The following is a 22385-nucleotide window of genomic DNA, read 5'->3' on the forward strand; positions in this document are numbered from 1 at the left end:
ATAATACAAATATTCTTCCATGATAAAGCCCAACTGTCTGGCTATCTTACAAGCAGATTTTCCTGGGACCTTGGTCTGTGCCTCACTTGGCCAAAGCCCTCCAACAGCCTTGAGGGGTTTTGCCTGCCACCTGTTCTCCCACCTTGAGATTTAGTTCTTGAGATTATTAGCAAATTGTTCCCTGGAAGGGTCCCGCTTGCCATAAACGAGTATGGAGGCTTCAGGACAGGTAGAACCAGGAAACTTTGTCGTTTCTTTAGCATCTCTCTGCTTTGTCCTGGCAGTGTTCAGAAATGCATGATGGACACATTGCTGTTTCTAGCTTTTCTTCTGGTCCAAGGAATGCTCACAAAGTCCCTCAGTTTTGATGGAAGCTGTCAGCTGCTAATAATCTTTCTATTCAAACTAACTTACTACAATCAGATCCATAGTTGATCTTGAAATGAAACGGACACTGGGCCTTTTAGAAATGGAAATGTATACACTCTGTCTCCTCAAAGGAATTTCAATGGAATTTAGTAGACAAGTTAGATGTGTTATTCCACCTGGGAGGTTATAGTCTAAAGATGGGAATTTAAGTATTCAGGCTAAACTTGAAATACCAAAGTTAAATTCTCAGGTGGGGGCAGGGGGAACTATACAGCATTTAGCTCATTTGCACCTGAAGGTGGTAATGGTAAAATTTCAAAATGCCAGATGTCTAAAAAATTATTTCTATTCCTTCACCCCTCATTACTCATATATTTGAGTACATAAGTGTGTGCGCACATGCGCACACACACACACAACATATATACATACACGCCTTCCCTCCCTCCCTCCATCCCCCCAGACCTCACCTGGTTGATAACATAGATGCCATAGTCTAACTGCTGACGCTGTAGGATTGGGTGCAAGTAATATAGCCAGTACTTGAGGTGTTCCTGCCGGTTGCGGAATGGAATGATGATGGCCACCTTGTGAGGAGAGATGCAGTCCGTGGGGGCGTAGCGACCACCCAACTTCACCTTCGGGTTCTGCTGCTCCACAAGCTTCAGGTCCACAGGTATGTTAAACTCAATCAGCATGGGGCCGACTAGAGAGGTGGGGGAAAGGAGAAGACATCAGGCTCCAGGACTGCCCCAGGAAGCCACCCCTGGGGAGGCAGGGTGGCCGTGGAAAAGGCTCAGGCCGAGCACCTAGGTTCCATGCCCAGCACCAGTGTGACCAACCATCTCGGAAAACCTTTCAGCCCCCAGCAAACCCAGACAGCTGGGCACCCTCTGAAGCACTCTCCTATCCCCGGGACCCACTCAAACTCTTACGTGGCTCAACTGAGAAATGGAAATGGAGTAATTCTTGCTCAGACTTCCGGAAAAGCTGTTGTAAGGATCAGAGAGCACGGTTGAGAAAGCATTTCTCAGAAATCCTGACGTTGAAACTTAACTCTGCCACCTCCCAGCTGTGTGGCCTTGGACAAACAACTTACATCATCTCTCTGAGCCTAACCTAGTTAGAAGGGAAGCATGAGTGTGTGTTGAGGAAGCTCAGTGTTGAGGAAATCGGCCTGAAGTCAGAAGGCAGCAGCGAGTGGTTACCCATGTCTGGGGAAGGGACATGATGCATGAATGAAACAAACTCGAGGGAGAGGGGCTGGAGGATCTGGGGAAACAGAGAAGGAACAGCCAGAAAGAACACCAAAGAACACTTAGAATAAGTAGGGGATGAAGAAGGGAGGAAAAGTCGGGGAAGACTCCACAAAGATTCTGTCCTGGAAGAACATGGCTCCAAATGAGAGAATTAAGTTCCCTGGTGCCTCAGATGGCAAAGAATCCCCCTGCAATGAGTGAGACCTGGGTTCGATCCCTGGATTGGGAAGATCCCCTGGAGGAGGGCGCGGCAACCCACTCCAGTATTCTTGCCTAGAGAATCCTCATGGACAGAGCCTGGCAGGCTACCATCCATGGGGTCGCCAAGAATCAGACACGACTGAGCGACTAAGTATAGCACATAAAAGTAAGAGAGCTCGGGGCTTAGCAGAAAAACTGATGAGACCCAGATGGTGGATTCTGAGGTAGAGGAAGGTTAGGAGGAGAGGAAAAGGTCAAGGTCAAGATCCAGATACAGGCATGAATGTCCCCGCCTCCTAAGTAGAAACAGGTGGAGTCGAGAGAAGATTCCGAGTCTGAGGACCGCCCCTGCCACAGCACACAAGGGCAAGGCAGGAGAGAGGACAGGCCCAGGGACAGACAGGGGATGGCGGACAGAGCCAACATTTCAAACCAGTCCCCAGTATTCCCGGTCGGCCAGACTTTCTCAAAGTGGATTCCAGGAAGCACTAGTCCCAGTGAGATGCTCAATGGAAAAACAGGTTCCCCTGGGCAAAGAAGTCTGGGAACGCCGCAAACTAAATCTTGCTTCTGGAAGGTCATAATGCACACCAAAAGCTCTGAGGAGCTGTGCAGTCAAGAAACCCCATTCAGGGACTTCCCTGGGGGTCCACTGGCTAAGACTCCGCGCTTCCAATGTAGCGGGTCCCACTTCAATCCCTGGTCTGGAAACTAGCTCCCATATACCACAACTCAGAGTTCCCAGGATGCAACTAAAGATCCCACGTGCTGCAATGAAGATCAAAGACTCTGGGTGCTACAAGGAAGACCTAGAGCAGCCAAATAAACAAATGTTTTAAAAAAGAGAAAGAAACCCCACTCACTTTATCTAACCCACCACTTTCTAAACTTACTTAGCCACAGAACCATTTTATCAGTGAACACGCTTTGGGAACCATTACTCTAGCCTAACCAACTTCACCTGTGGAGCAAACCACCCACGGGAACAAAGGAAGGAAATGACCCACGACAGAACAGAGGCCAGACCCTGATCTTGAGCTCAGAGTGAGTTCACCTGAAACATGCTGGTGAGGACCACCCGGGGCCAACGCGTGGCCCTCTGTCGCCCTGCCGGCTTGTCAATAGCATGTGACTGTCCGAGCACCTCTCGTCTTCATGGATCACTCACTCTCCCGAGATGCGGCAGCCCAACTCCTCTGGCCTGTCAGCAGGTGTGAACCTTCCTCTCACCTCTCCTAGATCCCTGGGACTCCTCACCCCTTCCCTCCCTCTGACACCGACCCAGGTACGTCCTCACAGGACCTGCGCCCAGTAGTCCATTTTCTTCTGAGACACAGCTTTGATCCTATCATTTTCCTGCTAAAACCCTCTGATGGCTCTAAGGCCATGATCTTGGACCACTGTATGGTTAAGCTTCTTAGCTCCCCCTCCCTTCCTGCCCCTATAAACTGTGTCTGTGCCCACACTTTCCCCTCTGCCAGAAATGCCCTTCCCTCTTTCCTCTAATGGCGCTGAGAGACCAGAATCTTCAAACTGAAGCCCCAATCTGGCCTTGCCCTTTATCTCTACTCCTTCCCACAGGGCAGAAGGGGATCTTTAGGGATCTAAAGCCCTGGTCTCAGACTTCCCTTGTGGCACAGTAGATGTGGATCCACCTGCCAATGCAGGAGACATGGGTTTGATCCCTGGTCCAGGAAGATTCCACATGCCGCGGAGCAGCTAAACCCACGCAGCACAACTGCTGAGCCTGTGCTCTGGAACAAGAGAAACCATTGCAATGAGAAGCCCCTGCTCACCACAACTGGAGAAAGCTCTCAGGCAGCAGCAAAGCCTCTGTGCAACAAAACCAAACCGAAAAGCCCTGGTCTCTCCCTGGCCATGCACACGGTCTCTGGAAGAACAGAGGCCTCGCAGACACCAGCCCCTCCCATGACTGCCTGTTGCCCCAGCTCCAAACTCCCATGGGGCCCTCCAGTGAGTGGGTCCTAAGCCTTAGAGCTAAGTAAGGGGTCGGCATGACCATTTTCTCCACACTGATCATCAAAATCAAGTGAGGCAATCAGTAAAAATATGGAATCCCAGGCCTCTGCCCTAAGGAGTCTGACTTGTCAGATCTCAGGAATGACCCATGTAAATAACAAGCAGCCCAAGCAGTTCTTTCTGGACAAGATGGGTGGTGGGGAGCAGACGGGGCCAGCCTGTGCATCTTCACAAGCTTGGGGCCTTCGGGGAGGTAGTAGCCCTTTCCCACGAGGTCCCACAGGCCTGGGTTTGCTCGATTCCCCAGCCGTGGGCACAGCCTTCTGGGAGGTCCTGCTGCACAGGGCACTTGTGAAAAACACGAAGAAAAGATCGGTGCTCAGGTTCTTCTCACTTCAGAAGGCCCCATGACATCTGCACTCCATCCACAGCCTGCTAAATATGAAGGCTGTGAACCTTCATGTTTCATATGAAGATATGCTAAACATATCTTCATTTTCGGGAACCCAAAGGGCATCTGGACTGTCACTCTACCAACTTTCTCACAACTTCTGAAACCAACCCAGGGAAGAGGTGTTTTACACTTGGGCTGTGTGGCCTCCCTGGAGCAGACACCTGCAGGCTTAAAGCATCTTAATCTCGTCCCTTCGGCGGCTCTAGGAAGACAGCGGTGAGGCAGAGTTTCCTGGTCTGGTCAGGAAAAGGCTGCCTCGGCCCTAGCTCAGCTCTGCCAGTGACTTGCTGGATGATCTTTGGGTGACGACCATCCATTCTCAGGATACTGGTTTCCAGTTGCAAATTCCAGGGGTTGGAACGCAAATGAACAAGTGTTCATTAACCTCATCACTTCCACCAACCGCCACCACCACGGGCCAACCAGCTTCTGCTCCAGAGTTCCTTCAGCAACTGATAACACTATCCACCCAGTTATGGGAGCTGACAGCCTCGCTCCCCTTCCTTTAATCCCAGAGTGTGCACACACGCGTGCACACACACACACGAGGTATTAATAGCATGTGACCACCCATCCACGGGAACCTACTCAAGCATCAAGCCAGAGTCTTTTCTGAAGTGTTTGTTTAATGTAAACATTTCCTGTGGTGTGTCAAGGCTACTTTCCATTCGTTTCAACCAATACTTTCTGGACATCCACTGTGAAGCGGATCGGGGAGGTGGGAGGTGATGATGGGATGGACACAACGGTTCCTGACCTCGAGGCCCTCCCTGCTGAAAAGGGCAGGACCCATGTGAAAACTACGCTGGCTCAAGGCTGTCTAAGGGACCGGCTGTCCCAGCGGCTGCGCGCAGAGCTTGATCACCAAACAGCCTCTTCCCACTCGCTGCTCCTCCCTCTGCCCCTCTCATAGGCCTGCCGTGTCTCCTACACGGATGGGAAGAGTGAACCCCGGCCCTTTCTGCCCAACCTGACAATTCTTTCCCCCACCTTCCCCCCTTGAAGCTGCCAGTGCTCTGAGAACCCTCCAGCTCACAACCCTGAGATGGGTCAGGGCTCGGCAGCCATGGAGGCTCCCGACCTGGAGCCGGATGCCTTCCTGGGTCTGGCGCCAGGGAGGAAGCCTCCCCACGTGCCCTGCATACCTTCCGCCATGCGGCAGGGGCCGTCCTGGGCAGCACACGTGGCTCTGACCTGATGACAAAGTCTAAGCGCTCGGACTCCAGGAGGGCAGTGACCAGCTCTGCCTGGAGCCTTGTGGACTGGCCAGCCAGCCTCAGAGACAGCGTGGGGGCCTCGGGCAGAGGCGCGGGGAGGAGGCAGAAGGCTGAGCCAAGGCCCCCTTGCTGGGTGGCGCATGGCGGTGCTACCACAAACCCTTGGCCCCGCTGGGTCGGCTTGTGTGTTTTCTTGGCTCTGAGAGCCGGGAGGCAGGGTTACGTAAGCAGATGAGCAGATGTGAGCCTGTCCTCAGCTCCTCCTGCTAAAGCTCCGCCACGTGGGCCTCTCAGCTGGGAGTCCAGGTCACGGCCTTGCGTGTAAGTCGCTCAATAACTTCAATGTGCAAGCTCAACTCAGACAAATTCCACTGCTTCCTAGCCCGGCACAGCAAACCCAAACACATATGCGCCCCTCCGTCAGAGGCCCTGCAGATCAAGAGCCAGCCCAGCATGGACGCCCTGCCACCCCTGCCAGCCAAGCCACTGGTTCACCCCTCAGGTCTCAGCCAAAGAGGCTGGAACATCCAGTTACGGCTTCCCAACTGACCAGCCGATTGGTCAAGACAGTCCTCGGCCTGAAGCGGGGTGATGATAATGGTTCACCAGCCTGAGACAAAACGGTTAACGTAAGGGCTACATGGGGCTTCCCAGGGGGCTCAGTGGTAAAGACTCTGCCTGCAAAGCAGGAGCCACAGGAGACGCAGGTTCTTGGGTGGGGAAGATCCCCTGGAGAAGGAAACAGCAGCCTACTCCAGTACTCTTGCCTGGAAAATCCCATGGACAGAGGAGCCTGGTAGGGGCTACAGTCCATGTCGCAATACAACTGAGCGACTGAACAACAACAAAAGATAATGTAGGTGGTCCTTCATTAAGCTCAAAGAAATCAATATATCAGAATGCCCGTTCTTCCAAGAGGAAGTGTTTCTTACTCATTAAATGTTAAGATCCCCTTTCTTTTATGAAACGATCACAGTGGATTTTAATGTTGAATTGATTGTTTTTTAATTTAAATTAAAAAAAAAAAAAACCTTACTTGGCAACCAGGGGTCAGGATTCCCCAGTTTTAAAAAAATTTTTCTTGAGTGATGAAATTCCGATTTTCGGGAACTAGCCAATGCCCAGAACTTTGTGACTCAACCAGCTGAGATGCTGGAATCTCTTCCTTGGCCAAGCCTCAGACCTAACAACAGGGCACAGCCCCTCTTCAAACCATCCCTCCCGCAGCCCACCCCCTCAGCTCCCCTGCGGTGCTGCTCCTTGGACTCTTTGTGGGTGAGCCATTTTCCTCTGGACCAACCTTCCAAAGACCTGATGTAGGTTGGAAGCCGAACTAGCCACAATGAAATCCCCAGGCACAGGAATGACAGCTGTCTGCAGTGGTCTTATCAACCCACGGTGGCCCCTGTGACCGCAGACTAGAAATGAGAAGCACCGTCTACTGCGAGGGGCTTACACTAAACCGTCTCTCCAACAACTTCGTTATCACCAAGTCAACAGCTGCCTGGCCACAGCTCAAACATCACCTCCCCTCGGAAGCCTTCTCAGACCACTCAAGGTTGGTCCTTCCTCTTCCTCTTCCTTCATCAAGGACCTGGAGCACCATGTCCATTTAAGCGTGCAGCTAGTTAGCACACACCACTTGCCAGTCGGTGCCAGGCACGCACGCAGTGGGGGTTGGGTTAAGAAGCAGTCTTTGCCCTTGGCCAGGAAGGAGACTATCAATGCAAACACAACGCCGAGCGTGACAGCGGCGAGGATAGCGGAAAGGGCACAAAGGAAGGGGTGTCAACTCTGGGGCCAGGGAACAGAGCCAAGGAAAGCTCTGCAGAGAAGCAGCGGGCTCCACTGGCCCCCTCAGCTCCACCCCGGGAGGAGAGTCATGAGTGTCCACCTGGCTGCCGTGGACACGGAGTGCGCCAGCAAACCTGAGCCGAATGGGTGGTGCGCAGTTCTCCCTGCCTCCAATGCAAGAAACGAAGAGGATTTCCACAAACCTTGAGAAAACGTGATGAAGGTTGAATGTACAAGAAAACACGAGAACGTGATGGAGGAGCACCAGACAGAAAGCCGCCAGACGGGACTGCTCATGGTTCACGGTAACCGTGTCTCACTGGGTTTTAAAATCCAAATCACAAAGGCTCCCAAAGTACTGGAAAGCATTTCTTAAATCAGATGTTCATGCTCCTTTTCTTTATACGTTTGGGTATATCTTTAAAATCAAACAATAAATATTTAAAAATATAACCCGAGGACAAGAAGTGTGACTCCCCTGCCACCACCTTCTTCATCCCTTTCCCAATAAAGAAGTGTCTTCCAAAACAAAGACTTCAAAACATACAACTCCGTGACCAGAAAACAGGAATCATCTACTCTAAAGGCTGGCCTGCTGGGTCTCAGGCACACTGCATGCAGGACACAATTTCAACACCCACTTGTTTTCTGCCAACTCATCATCCAAGTCTCTGTTAGACCCTGAGGGGAGAAACACTTTTTCAACAGGAAGCCGAGCACAGTTGTGGTCTCAGAACCCTGCATTTGGGGGCAAGGAGAAAAACAAAGTATGTGCTCAAAAAAATAAAAGCCTGCCAGAGCAGGTCTACAGAAGAGAGCCCAGGAGGGTGAGGGGAAGCTGGGCAAGCCGGATAACACAGTGGGGCCAGATGCTTGCCCATCCATCTCTGTGCTGAGGAGCGTCCCTGCCACGTGCCTGAATTACCACATTGAGTACCTCTTCCAAAATATGAACTGAAAGTGACCTGGCCGGGAATGAACCTCAGTGGAACTGCCTATTCTTGTGACCTGTCTCTCTCCCACTAAATTCCCACCCAGCCTTCACACAAAGGCCAAGCTTTTGCTTTATTGCATGTGCTTTCAAGATATCATTGAGGTTTCCATCTACTGCAGAGGTTCTCAAGTTGTGGAGTACATAGACAGTCGTCTGGGGAAGCATGTAAAATTGCAGATTCCTGGATCTTCCTGCCCAGAGCTTCTGATCTGGTAGGTCTGGGGTTGGGGCCCAGGACTCTGCCTTTTACAAGTACTCTAGGTAGCATTAACATAGGTCCCTAGAGTATATTTTGAGGAACACTGGTTTGCAGGCTCACCTGCTAACTACCACCTCCCTCCCACCCCCATGAAGCTCTTGAAGAGTGAAGCACCAAGAAAAACAACTTATACTCAGGAACTACTGCGAATTGCTGCTCTCAGACGACGTTTCACTTGTGGCTTTTGCAAAGCGACAGATGAAATGGCTGTGCTGGGTTGCCGCATCTGAATATCTACATTTTAACTCTGCCTGACTCTTAACTCTTTAAGCCACATTTTCTCTTTCTCGTGTTTTATTTATGTTGATCCTTTTTTACGGTGTGTGTGTTGTTTTTTTTTTTTCCATTTATTTTTATTAGTTGGAGGCTAATTAATTACTTTACATTATTGTAGTGGTTTTTGCCATTCATTGACATGAACCAGCCGTGGATTTACATGTGTTCCCCATCCCGATCCCCCCTCCCACCTCCCTCTCCACCCGATCCCTCTGGGTCTTCCCAGTGCACCAGCCCCGAGCACTTGTCTCATGCATCCAACCTGGGCTGGTGATCTGTTTCACCCTTGATAATATACATGTTTCGATGCTGTTCTTTCTAAATATCCCACCCTCGCCTTCTCCCAACGGTGTGTGTTCTTATGCCATCTCAAAAACCTTTGTGAAGTAGGCATGGGAACAATCCTTCAAAGTTCAAACTTTCAATTTCAAAGCTTTTCCAGGATCCTTCAGGCCAACTGGTCCATGCTCCAGATGCCTACGAACACTCTTCACCTACCAATGTTTCAACCTTTACGAGCCCACATCCAAGCCCCCTGGGAGGAGGGTGCCAGTCTATCTAACTGCTTCCTCTAGTAGACCCTTGTCTCCTTGAGGGCAGGGGCTATATACCATTCCTTTTGAACTTGGAACAGTTTCTGAAAGAACAGGCTATACAAATGTTGGTGATCCCCACAACACATTCAACTATGAACTAAGAACCTGAGTTAGCAGAATTGAGAGCCATCTTGCCTATACGATGCTTTAGAATCTAGACTGTCGTCCTAATTACACACCTACACCCAAGGTGACCAAGGGCAAGAAAACTCTCCCTTCTGAGCTCTAAAGATGCCGTTGGTTTCCAGGTATAGCACCTAATTCAAGACCTATGGGCACAACCCCCACCCTACATTTTAAAATGAGTTTCCTCCAGATTCTCGCCCTATAATTTTAGACACAGTGGTAGTGTACAGCCTCATCTTCTAAACAATATATTGCTATTTCCTCATCTAAACCTCACACTGCCACATCAAACAGATGCTTCCCCAAATACCACTTGTTCCTTGAGAGAATAACTCCAAAGCTCAAAGTCTAACATGGGTCGTAAAATCATCAGAAAAGCCTTGGATGTTCACCTAGTCCAGGATCCTATTACCAAGGGCACCAAGGCCTAAACCTAAGGGAGTGAAGTCAAGGTCAGATTCCATCACCTTGAAGGGTCAGGAGCCACCTTGAAACAGGCCTCTTGGATAATCCTAGCAGACTAGGGCTGGAGGGACCTTGAGAATTATATTTTAACCCCAGTGTTACACAAAGGCCAGAGAGCCTGATGGATTTCTGCAAGGACACTTAAGATTTGCAAAAAAGTCATCCTTATCATCTCCTTATTAATCCTTTAAGGTTCTGATGATCATGGCTGCATCTACACAGTGGGCAGCAGATCACAGCTCACGTGGCCCTTTGCTTTCCCTCCACTGCGCCCAGCGGTATATTCCATTTCAGAACTCCAGGGTTCAGAATTCCTGGGGATTCTGATTCAAGGAGCCTAAAAGTGAACCCGACGTGACCTCGCTGATCTAAACCCTTCTCAAATGTATTTCCACACATACATGGTCATGGTTCAAAATTCAGAGTGGGCAGTAGAAACAAGGATAGAGAACTAGGAAGCCCTGGGAGACCCCAGGACTGGGGGCCTAACAGTACACATCTGTCCTGGGGTAACCCAAGGAGGTTTCTACGGGCACAGAGATGCAAGGCCTGAGATCAGGAAGCAGTGTCCAGCGATCAAGGCTTTTACAGCCCAGTAAACAGGCTTCCCAGCATTTGTCCTCTGGGGAAAAACTGTCCCAGGAGGAACTTCTGCTTTGTTTGGTTCCAGCCCAAATGCACGCTTCCTCCTCACCCAGCCCTTCTCCTGCCAGGCTGGCCTCCCTCCGTTGGAATTTGTGGAAACTGCGCCTGCTCACCGTTATCACTACCAGGAAAGGCTCGGGAGGCCTGGAAATTCTGTTAGCCCCAGGATGATCTGGCTGTCTCTCTCTCCTCTTAGAACTAGAGCACTTCTGGAAGGGATGATTTGAGCTTCTCAGAAAGGATTAGATGATACAGACCTGGGTGTTATTTTAAGACCTTCCCCTGCAGGCAGAGGCGGCCTCCCAGTCTCTTCTGGGTCTGACACTATCAGCCTGGAGCCAGTCACCAGCGGGTAGCCCAGGGCCTGCCAGGCCCAGGAAGGCGGGAGCCACACTTCCCTCCACTCCTCTCCTGATGACTTTTCCCTCCCTGGATGCCAGGGGAGAGCACTTTGCTCTGCACCTTCTTCTTTGTTACAAAAGGTGTGGAAATTTGACACACTGTTCTATAGGAACTAAATGCAATTTCCGAGGGAAGCAATGCAGTGGGAAAGACCAGGTTCAAATCCCTACTCCAGAACTAGAGAACGGACAGGTGGACACGAGGGGGACAGGAAGGATGGCACAGATTGGAAGAATGGCATTGACAAATATGCAGTACCAAGTGTAAAAGAGATAGCTATGGGAAGCTGCTCTGCAACAGGGGGTTCAGCCCGGGGCTCTGCGATGACCAGGCGAGGGGTGCGGGGTGACTGGGAGGGACACCCAAGAGGGAGGGCATACATGCATACTTACAGTCAATTCACTTCACTGTACAGCAGAAGCCAACACAACATTGTAAAGCAATCATACTGTAATAATAAAATTTAATAAAAAAGCAAAAAAATCCCTATTCTACCTCTGAAAAGCCACAGGCATGTTTCACCATCTCTGAACCTTGTCTGTGATACAGCACAGTGCCTAACACATAGTGGGTTTACAACACGGATTTGCTGAATAAGTAGATGAATGATAACCTGCATGCAGACCCTTCATTCTAAGAGGCAAAGTCATTTTTTTTTTTTCCCAAAGTCATTCTTAACAGAATTCAATAGAGGCTAAGAAGTCATCAGACAGACTGCTGTGGAGAATCACCAGAGCTTAGTCACACCAGCACAATTTAAAATGTGGAGAGACTAAGGGTATTCACGTAGTTATAGAAAAAGGGTACCGGTGAGAGAAAACACAAAACAAAGGGGAAAAAAGTATTCCATTCAAACAAAAGATAGCATGGGCAGAGTGAACAGATAGAGGACAGGCTGAGAGAAGAGACCTGCAATGTCTGAGACCAGCAAGAGATTAGTATCCAGGATGTATAAGGAAATCTTACATGTCATCAAGAAAACCACAAGAGCCCCTGTGAAAAAAATAGCCAAAGAAGAGTTATGAATAAGCACTTTACCAAAGAAGACTCCCAAAGGCCATCAAGCATATGAAAAGATGCTCCAGCTCATTTGTCATCAGAGAAAAGCAAGTTAAAACAAGAGCTCACCCAGCATATCTAATCGTTTGGCAAAAATGAGGAAGTTCGTTAATGTTAAGTATTTGTAGAGAGGTACAGAGATGTTCTGCTCTCCGCTGGTGGAGATGTAAACGGGGGCAGCCGGTCTGGAGCCGTATCTGGCACTCGGGGAGCAGCATAAATCCACACACACGTCCACAGAGGATATGGAGAAGGCTGTTCCTTACGTCAGGATGTGTGAAGGTAATGTGGGAGTCTGTCATTAATGGAGAGAGAAAACTGGGATGAACACCACAGACACTAGATTACACATGGCAACGTGGATGGACCTTAAAATTAAGGGTGAGCGTCTGGAGCCCAGCTTCTGGTTTCTAAATACCATTCTCTACTAAGCTCGTTGGAGAAGTGGCTGATTCTGGGGCCGAGTCAGAACAAACAAGAGGAGGCTGGAATATCTTGATTTGCCTAAAAGTAAAGGAAATGCTCAAAGAACAGAAGGATGTGCCAAAATGACCCAGGAGCTAGCCTGAAGGGGATCTCGTCGGCCAAATCTGGGATGTACATGCTTAGTCGCTCAGCCACGTCCAACTCTGCGACCCGAGAGAGCCTGAGCATTAAAAGAAATAATGTTAATGAAGAATTATGAACTACTGAACAAAGGATCTGTAACTCTGTACTAATATATGAACGGGAAGAAGGGAAAGCTCTTCCTCACAGGAAAATGCCCACTAATAAACGTAGAAGCAATGATAGAATTAGATCGCCAACCACCATAAAAATAATCGATGCCGGTAAGAATCATTGATAGGTGCTAAAAGCCAATGGGTGAAAGTTTGAGGAATAACAAGATATTCACATAATCTCAAAGTAAATGCCCATAAGACACACCTTAATTAAAAGAGGTAAAATAACAAACTTGAAAATGGAGAAACAGAAGAGGCCACCATAATGAAAAAGATCAAAGTTCACTTGGCCAATAAGTAACAAATTAACAGCATGTGTTTCTAGATAATATGTACTGAGAGGAACTCGGCAACATTCACCCAGTATTCTTGATGGAAATGCATAACCTGAACCTCACCACAAGGAAACATCAGACTCAAATTGAGGGGCATTTATAAAACAACTGTTCTGTGCTCTTCAACAATGTCAGTGTCATGTAACACAAAGAAATGTCAGGCATTTTTCCAGATTAAGAGACTAAAGAGACATGATGATGGAATAAAATGCATGCTCTTCAATTTCCTTTTAGTACAAGGACAATCTTGGGACAAGTGATAAAATCTTCATAAGGTCTGTAGATGGGATAATAGAAAATTTTCAATGTTGATTTCTTGATTTGGTCATTGTACTAACTCGTTATATAAAAAAAAATTCTTGTTTTTAGGAAATACACACTGAATATTTAGGGATAACAGGGCATGATTTGGAATATCACACATGCACATACATGGAGAGAAAGAAGAAAAAAGCAAATATAGCAAACGAAACGTTTGGGGAATTCAGGGGAATCCAAAGGCTACCCAGAAATTCTTTGCAAAATTTTAACAACTTTTCTATGCATTTGAAGTTATGTCAAACGTTTTAAAATTTGAAGAAAAAAAGAAGAAGAAAGAAAAAGCAGAACTGGGTAAAAAAAAAAATTTAGACTCAAAATGAGCTATAAAAAAATACCATTGGGACTTCCCTGGTGGTCCAGTGGTTAAGACTACAAGCTTCCAAGGCAGGAGGGCACACAGATTTGATCCCTGGCTGGGGAACTAAGATCCCATATGCCACATGGCATGGCAAAAAAAATAAAATAAAATGGTTTGTAAGTTAAAATAAGTATTTACATATACTATGTGATCCACTTACACGGCATTCTCAAAAAAATAACAGTAATGATCAGTCATTAACAGCGGTGAAGGGTGAGAGGAAAATATGACTACAGGGGGATTTTGGGGGGGTGAAAAAATATGTTACATCTGGATTGTGGTAGTTTTATATATATGTGTACATATACATATAAAAATTCATAGACCTATAAACCAAAAAAGGCCAATTTTATGTATAATAATTTTAAAAATTAAATTTAAATTAAAAATTGCATATGTATGAAGCAGCAGCTCCCATCCGGCAAGAGCAAAAACCAGATATGCACTAAACACTGTAATGCCCATGGTGGGGTTGGAGAATGGAAGTGGGAATGAGGATCAAAGAGAACAAATAAATAAGCCAAGAGAGTCCTTGATGATAACAGGCTATGAAATAAAAAGTTGGATGGCTGGACGGAAGGGAAGAAAAGAAAGAAAAAAGTACACAAGGGAATACATAGGGGAGTGGTGGAGGACGGCGCAGGATGTGTCCTTCCAGGGCTGCATGGGGACAGTGGAGTCCTGACCTCTGGAGCAGACCAAGGTCCCTGAAGGGCTTCCGCAGTGCTGCGGGGACGGGGTCACCAGCCTGACCGCCGGACTCCAGCCAGCACCGGAGTACAGCTCACTTCTCCGCTCTGACTTCTGACTTCACAGCTGCCTGATTATATGACGGCTTCCCTTACGGCGCTGCCGGCAGCCGGAGAATGCTAAGCCAGTTGACAACAGTTTCAACCTTCCAGTAGCATAGCACAGTTGAGCATTCCAGCATGTAAATACATCTCGTGGGGGTTTTATTTCTGAGTCAGCTGACCCTCTGATCAGTTTTGGGGCCCTGACTGCATTTCTGGATCTGCAGTGCTAGTTACCAGTACACCCTTCCCTCTCCAAGTAGAACCAGGCCTTGGACTGTGGAAAGCTTGCTGCCCTGCAAGCCACCTGGGCAGCCAGCCAGCCATGCACTCCTGACAATACCTCTTTGGCATCAGGACCTCTTTGAATGCAGCCTGTTCCAATTTCTTCCTCTAAGGAGTGGAGATAATAATGTGTTCTCTCCACGTGGTAAATGAGATAACACATATACAGTCTTATCACAGTACTTAGCACTAATACATGTTCAATAAATATTACTTGGTACTAACAGATGTTCAATAAATATTACGTCGTCTTCTCCCCTGACTCCCTAGAACTTCAAAGCATACAGATTATTACAACTCTGTAATCACAAGTGGCTGAAATTTCACATTTCTACTCTAATTCATCAGCATCGATGATAGATTTAGAGCTCAAAGGGTTCTGTGGGTATTGATATAAGGCTTCTTACAACATATAAGAGCTGAACAGTGATTCTGTTTGTTTTTTACTGTCAGGGACAAGTACTAAAATGCTGAAGAATCAGCTTAGAAAAGAATACCAAAAGAAATTTTTACAATCTTGGAAACATGAAGACCGTCATAAGGAAAAGACAGACTTAAATATATAAAACTTTTATATGATCAAAGATACCAGAGATAAAGTTAAAAGACACAAGACAAATGGAGAGATCATATTTGCAAATGATATATTATAAAGGAGTAATATCCACAGTCTTAAAAACTCCTATAAATATATTTTAAAACTATTAGAAAAATGGATAAAAATATGAACAAGTAATTTACAAAAGAAATACAAATGGCCAACTAATTCATAAACATTTGCTCAACACCATGAGTAATCAGAGAAACGAACTAAAACAAGATACCACATTTGACCATCAGGTTGATAAATGTAGAAATAGTGATAAAATCCAGTGTGGGAAACAGGCACTTTCTATACACTGCTGATGAGTGTAAACTAGAGGGCAATTTAACAGTATTTATTAAAATGTTGAAAGTACATGATCTTTAGACCCAAATCAATAACCTAACCTTCCACCTTAAAAAGATGTTTAAGAAAAAGAAAAACAAACTAAACATAAAACTAAAGCAAAACAGAAGGAAGAAAATAATAAAGATTAGAGCAGAAATTAATGAAATAGAGAACAGAAAAATAACAGAGAAAATCGATGAACCCAAAGTTGGCTCTTCGACAAGATCAACAAAATGCCATACTTTTGGCTAGACTGATCAAGGTGGGAAAAAAGAGAGATAGAGAGAGACAAAATTACCAAACTTTGGAATGAAAACAGAAATACTCCTAACAACTTTGGACTGAAAAAAAAAAAAAGGATTATAAGAGAATACTATGAACAACCACGCCAACAAATTAGATGAATTAGATGAAGTAGACACATTCCTAGGAAGACACAAACTATCAAAACTGACTGAAGAATAAAAAAAAAATCCAAATAGACCTGCAACAAGTAACAAAATTGACCCAGTAGTTACAAAGCTTCCTACAAATAAGAGTCCAGGCCCAGACAGTCTCATTAGTCAATTTCACCAGATATTTAAAGAAGAATTAACACAAACCCTTCACAAACTTCTGAAAATTGAAGAGGAGGGAATTCATCCCTCTTTACTCTGTGAGGCTGTGTTACTCTGACACCAAATTCAGACAAAGACATCAGGAGAAGGATGAGAAGGGAAACTACAGATTATTTGCCAATTATACTTCAATAAAGCTGAGGGCATGGGTTTGGGTAGACTCTGGGAGTTGGTGATGGACAGGGAGGCCTGGCATGCTGCGATTCATGGGGTCGCAAAGAGTCGGACACGGCTGAGCGACTGAACTGAACTGAAAGCTGAGGGAAAAACCCCATAGATCAATGACTCTTATGAACAAGAATGCTCAACAAATATATTAGTAAACTAAAGCAAGAGGTATGTGAAAAGGATGACATACCACAACCAAGTGGGATTTATCCCAGGGATTCAAGTTTGATTTACACCTGGAAAAGCAATTGTGTGTAATATACCACATCAATAGAATGACCAATGACAAAAACCACACGACCATCTCAAGAGACACAGAAAAGCACTTGACGAAACACATCAACACCTATTCATGATAAAAACATTGAGTAAACTAGGAACAGAAGGGAACTTCCTCATCTGATAAAAAGCATCTGCAAAAATCCCACTGCTAAGATCATACTTAAAGACTGAATGTGAAAGACTGAATGTTTTTCCCCTAAGATAAGAAACAAGACAAGGATGTCCTCTCTTACTCATCTATTCGACAATGTGCTGTAAGTTCAAACCAGGACAATTAGGCGAAAAAAAGAGAGTTGCTGTGAGAATCACTGAAAATAATGCAGATGTAGTACTTTTCCCATGCTTGGCATGTAAGTAAGATGCTGAGTAAGCATTACCTGTTGTGGGTGTGGTTGATGTGGTTTTTGCTGGAACCTAGAATCCTACATTCACAGTGGCTCCCACTGATTGGGTTTTCAAGCTGACCAATTTACTTGTGATCTGGGGCCTGGCTATGGGAATTAATGCGAGGGTCAGCTGGGTGTGGATCTGGCCAGTAACTGACTCCACCGGGGCTCAGCGTGCAGACAGTCACCCAGGTCTACACGGCTGGCCCTCACAGGCCAGCTGTCCTGCAGCCCAGACATTCAGCTGCATCACCAGGCAGGAGGAGACACCAGAGAATACCCAGGCCAGCCCCTTATCTCATTTAACAGCTGGGTAAAGTGAGGCCTGGGGAAGAGAATGTGACTTCTCTTGGATCACTCAGTAGGCGGGCGCCAAGACGGAACTTCAGGGTGTGGTATCCTGGCTTCCTACTCCGGCCCCGGGGTAGACACAGGCTGTCTAGGCCTGCGTTTTAGTTTTGTAACAGTACGCTGGTGCAGGCCCAGCCTGAGCCCGCCTATGACCAGCCCAGCGCCTGTTTCTGTTTGCTTGTTTTTAACACAGCCATTCTTATTCTTAACTCCTGAGACTCCACCAAATATCCAGTGCTCCCTCCAGCTTCTACCCTGACCACTCAGCTATGGGGTAGTCTGTGATGGCCTCGACCCAGGACGCTAACAAACAATGATCCCCTGGAGAAGGGAACGCTGTGAAGGACCACAGAAGCCTGGCACGCCTGACACACGGTTCCCGGCGTTGTGGATCCAACAACGTGGAAGTCTCTCCTTGGGGCCTGGGGTAGGTCTGTTCAGATAAGCAGGCCACCGTCTCTACCAAACTGGCTAAACTCTGCCCCTAAACTGTGGATACAGCCTCAGCCTCCTTCTCCTGACTGCCCTGGAGCAGAGAGAAAAAACCTGCATTTGAAAAACATTTCACTTGGTGGCCTACTGTGTGGAACACATGCCTAGCGGATGTGTTGTGCATAGATCAGAATTCCATTATCAAGTACCTCAGATCATTCCATCCTCTTATCAACCCTCTGAGGTAAGGACAACCTTTCCATTTTACACAGGAAGGAGGTCTTGCCCTGGGTCCCACAGGAACAAGATGCTCACAGCAGCTCTGGCCCGGATCAAAACGGATCCTGGGAGCACCCCATTGAGTCACAGCTGATTGCTGAAGAATGCAGTAGAAGAGAGGACATGAGGAGGGGCTGCAAGGCGAAGGAGGCAGCTGTCACAGGCTGAAGGCACCTCGTCTACTTGGCGTAAATTTCTGGTCACTGACATCACTAGCTCTAAAGTCATTCTAACATTTGTGCAAGTGGTAGGCTGGCAGGCTCCTGTTTATCTACAAAAAAGACATGTGTATGGGGTGGGGGTAAGGGGTGGGGGTGTGGCTACAGGGTCAGAAACAACAATTCCTGTTTGCAGACCTCGGGCTACTGATCAACTTATTTATATCCAATCTAATTTAAAGTCTTTCTTCATCTGGGCCCTGTGTCTGGATCCCATAAACCAGGGCTGTCAGAGCAGAGTTCATGCAGATGGGTTAATGGTCAGGTGCCCAGGCCAGTCCATTAGAGCCTAACATGGGTTCTGCGTGTGGTATTTCCAGCAACCGACCTGCAATGTGGAGATCAACAGCATTGTAAAGCCAGGCTTTTAAAGCGGGGATCTGCCCCCGATCTACAGGTGGCTCCACAAATCAAGAAGGAAAGGTCCTTATGTTGTGTAAATCAACTCTCTGGCAACGGTGTGTGAAGTGTAGAAAGAGCCACGTGTAAGGTTCCTCTGTGGATACCCAGTAACCTCAGCAAGAACTGCCCACAGGAAATGGCTTCTAGGAAAAGCCTCACATCCAGAGCACCTGCAGGGTCCTACACAGGAAACTATACACACACACACACACACACACATAGCTGAGAGCATTATGTGTAAGACTCCAGATAAATCTGACTTTCCCTGGGAACCCACACTCTTTAGAAGTTAAAATCCCTAGTGTTAGTGGCTCAGTCATGTCCAGCTCTTTGTGGCCTCCTGGACTGTAGCCCACCAGGCTCCTATGTCCATGGGATTCTCCAGGCAAGAATACCAGAGTGGGTTGGCACTCCCTTCTCCAGGGGGTCTACCTCACCCAGGGATCAAACCTGGGTCTGATCTTTGCAGGCAGATTCTTTACCATCTGAGCCACCAGGGAAGCCTCAGCCCAGGAATTTATTGAGCCAGCCAAAAAGTTCGTTTGGGTTTTTCCATACCATCTTACCCCAACTTTTTGGCCAACACAATAGAATTTAGGGCCTGTGGGTTATTCCAACCCTACTGGAAAGCACAGTGGCAATGTGAAGCAGTGTCGTAAAGATGGCCATATCCTCTGGCCTAGAAATTGCCCTCTAGGAATTTATCCCCAGGAAATAATTCAACTGAAACAAGAAGCAACATGCAGCAAAGATGATCTATGATGGGGAAACACAAGATATTGGACCTTAAGGGAATAAGCCCCAAGGATTTCAGAAAGGAGCCACAAAAGATAATTCAGGTCACATAAGCAATAGTTTATAAGATAATGCTGAACAAATATAGTAGAAGGCAAAACGGTTCCCACTATGGTTGCAACAGAGTCAAGTATGTACGCATCTGGAAAGTATGCCGGTAGATGTATGGTTTTACTACAATGGGAAGGAGTAGAATCATGCATATTTAAACATTGAATGTGGTCACACTGCACTTTCAATTGAAGAAGGAAAAGAAGCAGGAGAAGGAAGAGGAGGGGAAAAAGAGGAAGAGGAAGAAGATGACTAGGAGGAGGAAGAAGAGAAGGAGAAATTTTACAAAGTAAAAGCCAAAATTTTCACAAATAAGAACTATTAGCACTACCGATAAGAGATAATATATCTATATCTATCTGGTGGCTCAAACAATAAAGAATCCACCTGCAATGTGGGAGACCCAGGTTCGATCCCTGGGTTGGGAAGATCTCCTGGAGAAGGAGATGGCTACCCACGCCAGTATTCTGGCCTGGAAAATTCCATGGATGGAGGAGCCTGGAGGGGCTACAGTCCATGGGGTCACAGAGAGTCGGACACAACCGAGCCACTAACAGTACTACCAGTAAGAGAGAACGTATATTTGGAGCTTACTCTGCGTTAGGCACTGCTTCGAGCCCTCTTGTGCCTACTAACTTCACAACATCCATGAGGTAGATTCTGTTATTATCCCCATTTTACAGGGGAGAGCAGTGGGGTACAGAGAGGATGAGAACTTTCCCAAAGCACACAGCTGACCAGCATGATGGAAAGAAACACTGCCCATGCCATGTCAGAGGTCACCCACTTAAAAGCTTTATGCCTGCTTAGACAGAGAAGACAGAGTCCTCAACAGAGGCCTCATCACAAGACCCCTCAGGGGTGGGAAGTGAGCCCCTCAGGAGCTCCCGCAGGGGTTCACATGGCACACAGAACCAGGATTCCCCCCTAAAAACCCAGACTCCAGGAGGAAGAGGAAGAAGCACACTAAGGACCAACAGGTGGGGTTCCCAGGTGGCGCTAGTGGTAAAGAACCCCCCTGCCAATGCAGGAGATGGAAGAGACTCGGGGTTCGATCCCTGGGTCGGGAAGATCCCCTGGAGGAGGGCATGGCAATCCAGTCCAGTATTCTTTCCTGCAGAATCCCCATGGACAGAAGAGCCTGGCAGGTTACAATCCATAGGGTCGCAGAGTTAGACATGAGTGAAGCAACTCAGCACACACACTTCAGAGAGGGGAGAAGGGACCAAGGCAGTCAGGATTCGTTTGCAATGATATGAGCTAGAAGAACCAGAATGCAGAATCCTCGCTCCAGAGGCCCTTGAACTCCCCACACTCCTGCCACAAGCACCTTTTCTGCACCTCTCCCCTTCTCCTTCCTCCCTCTGGGCCCTCAGTCTAGCTTCCTGGGCCTGCCCTTGTCCATACACTCCAGCTGCACGGCCTTCTCTCTCTTTTATCATTTTCCCCGCACCCTGCCTCAACTTCCTGTCCCCTCCGGCCCTGCTGGGGACGGCCTGCCACAACTGGGACTTTGGTTATGGCACTCTCCCCACATGAGAGAAGCTAGATATGACAACAGGCAGCAGACCCCTGCCCTTCCTAACCAGGGAGACCGTTCAACACACTGAGAGACCTTCGTTTTGACTCCAGCCCTGGCCCAGACCAGCCATCCGGCTCCCTGCACCTTCTCAGTGCCCTGGGAGCACCCCTGCTTCCTCTTATCTTTGCAGGGTCTGTCCACCGTTGAGGGATGGCCCCAGGGTGGAGCCCAGCCTTTGTTCATGTCCGTCTCTGTGACCAATATGAGTTTGCTGAATGAGCAAAGAAGTCCCCATTCATCCTCTTCCTGGGTAGGGGGCCTCCTGCCTTTGGGGTAAGTACTCAAGGCTACCCATTCTGAGACAGGCAGGGACCCTGCCACGCCGCCTAAGGTGCTCATTTGAATGCAGAGAGCTACCCAACACCTTCACGCCAGTGTCTGAGCCTTCTATAACGCAAATACCAGTTACCCTGAGTCCGCCCTAGCTGGGAGTCCTTTCCTGTTTTCTCAAGCTGACAGTATCCCGAAACACAAGGGCAGAGCTGCTGTTTCAGGATGTCAAGGGCAAAAGGACGGTATGCAAAACAGGAAGAAACTTTTAAAGAAATGTTTAAAGGCATTTTCAGAATGCAACCTGTCATGAGGCCAGGCAGTCACTGAATCTTCTGCCAGGGTGCCTCCCCGTGACCCGGAGACCCATATGGTGGGGCAGGAAGGAGCCTGACCTCACACCCTCGTGGTCACACTGGTCTGACATAACCTTGCCCTTCCTCCTCAGTGCAGCCTCCCCTTCGATAGCCGGGCTCTGTGCCAAATGACCCTGGGCAAAGTCCCAAATCCAAAGTGTGCCTCAGAAGAGGAGAATTTAGCTCCAGAGAGGACATTCAAAGTGGACTGACTTCAAAGCAGACACCTTGCAAAGAGCCTGAGTGCCAAGCTCTGCTGGTCTCCAAGGCTTCTCCTGACAGGACTTTGTGGGAGCCTATAGATTCTCGCTTCCTGGCCCTTCTCAGATCTCAGGACCCTCTGGAAAGGGGAGGTGG

At 47.7% G+C, this 22385-nt stretch overlaps 1 protein-coding gene across 1 annotated transcript in view; it reads right to left on the minus strand.

Annotated features, from left to right (window-relative positions):
• Positions 1–22385, minus strand: part of B4GALT1 (beta-1,4-galactosyltransferase 1) — a 53663-nt gene that overhangs the window by 23751 nt on the left and 7527 nt on the right. Inside the window, exon 2 of the mRNA XM_043453016.1 lies at positions 840–1075. Within this exon, the coding sequence (XP_043308951.1) occupies positions 840–1075 (236 nt within the window). The remainder of the gene's footprint in view (positions 1–839; positions 1076–22385) is intronic.

This window comes from Cervus canadensis, chromosome 30 (genome assembly GCF_019320065.1).
Source record: "Cervus canadensis isolate Bull #8, Minnesota chromosome 30, ASM1932006v1, whole genome shotgun sequence".
NCBI lineage: Eukaryota > Metazoa > Chordata > Mammalia > Artiodactyla > Cervidae > Cervus > Cervus canadensis.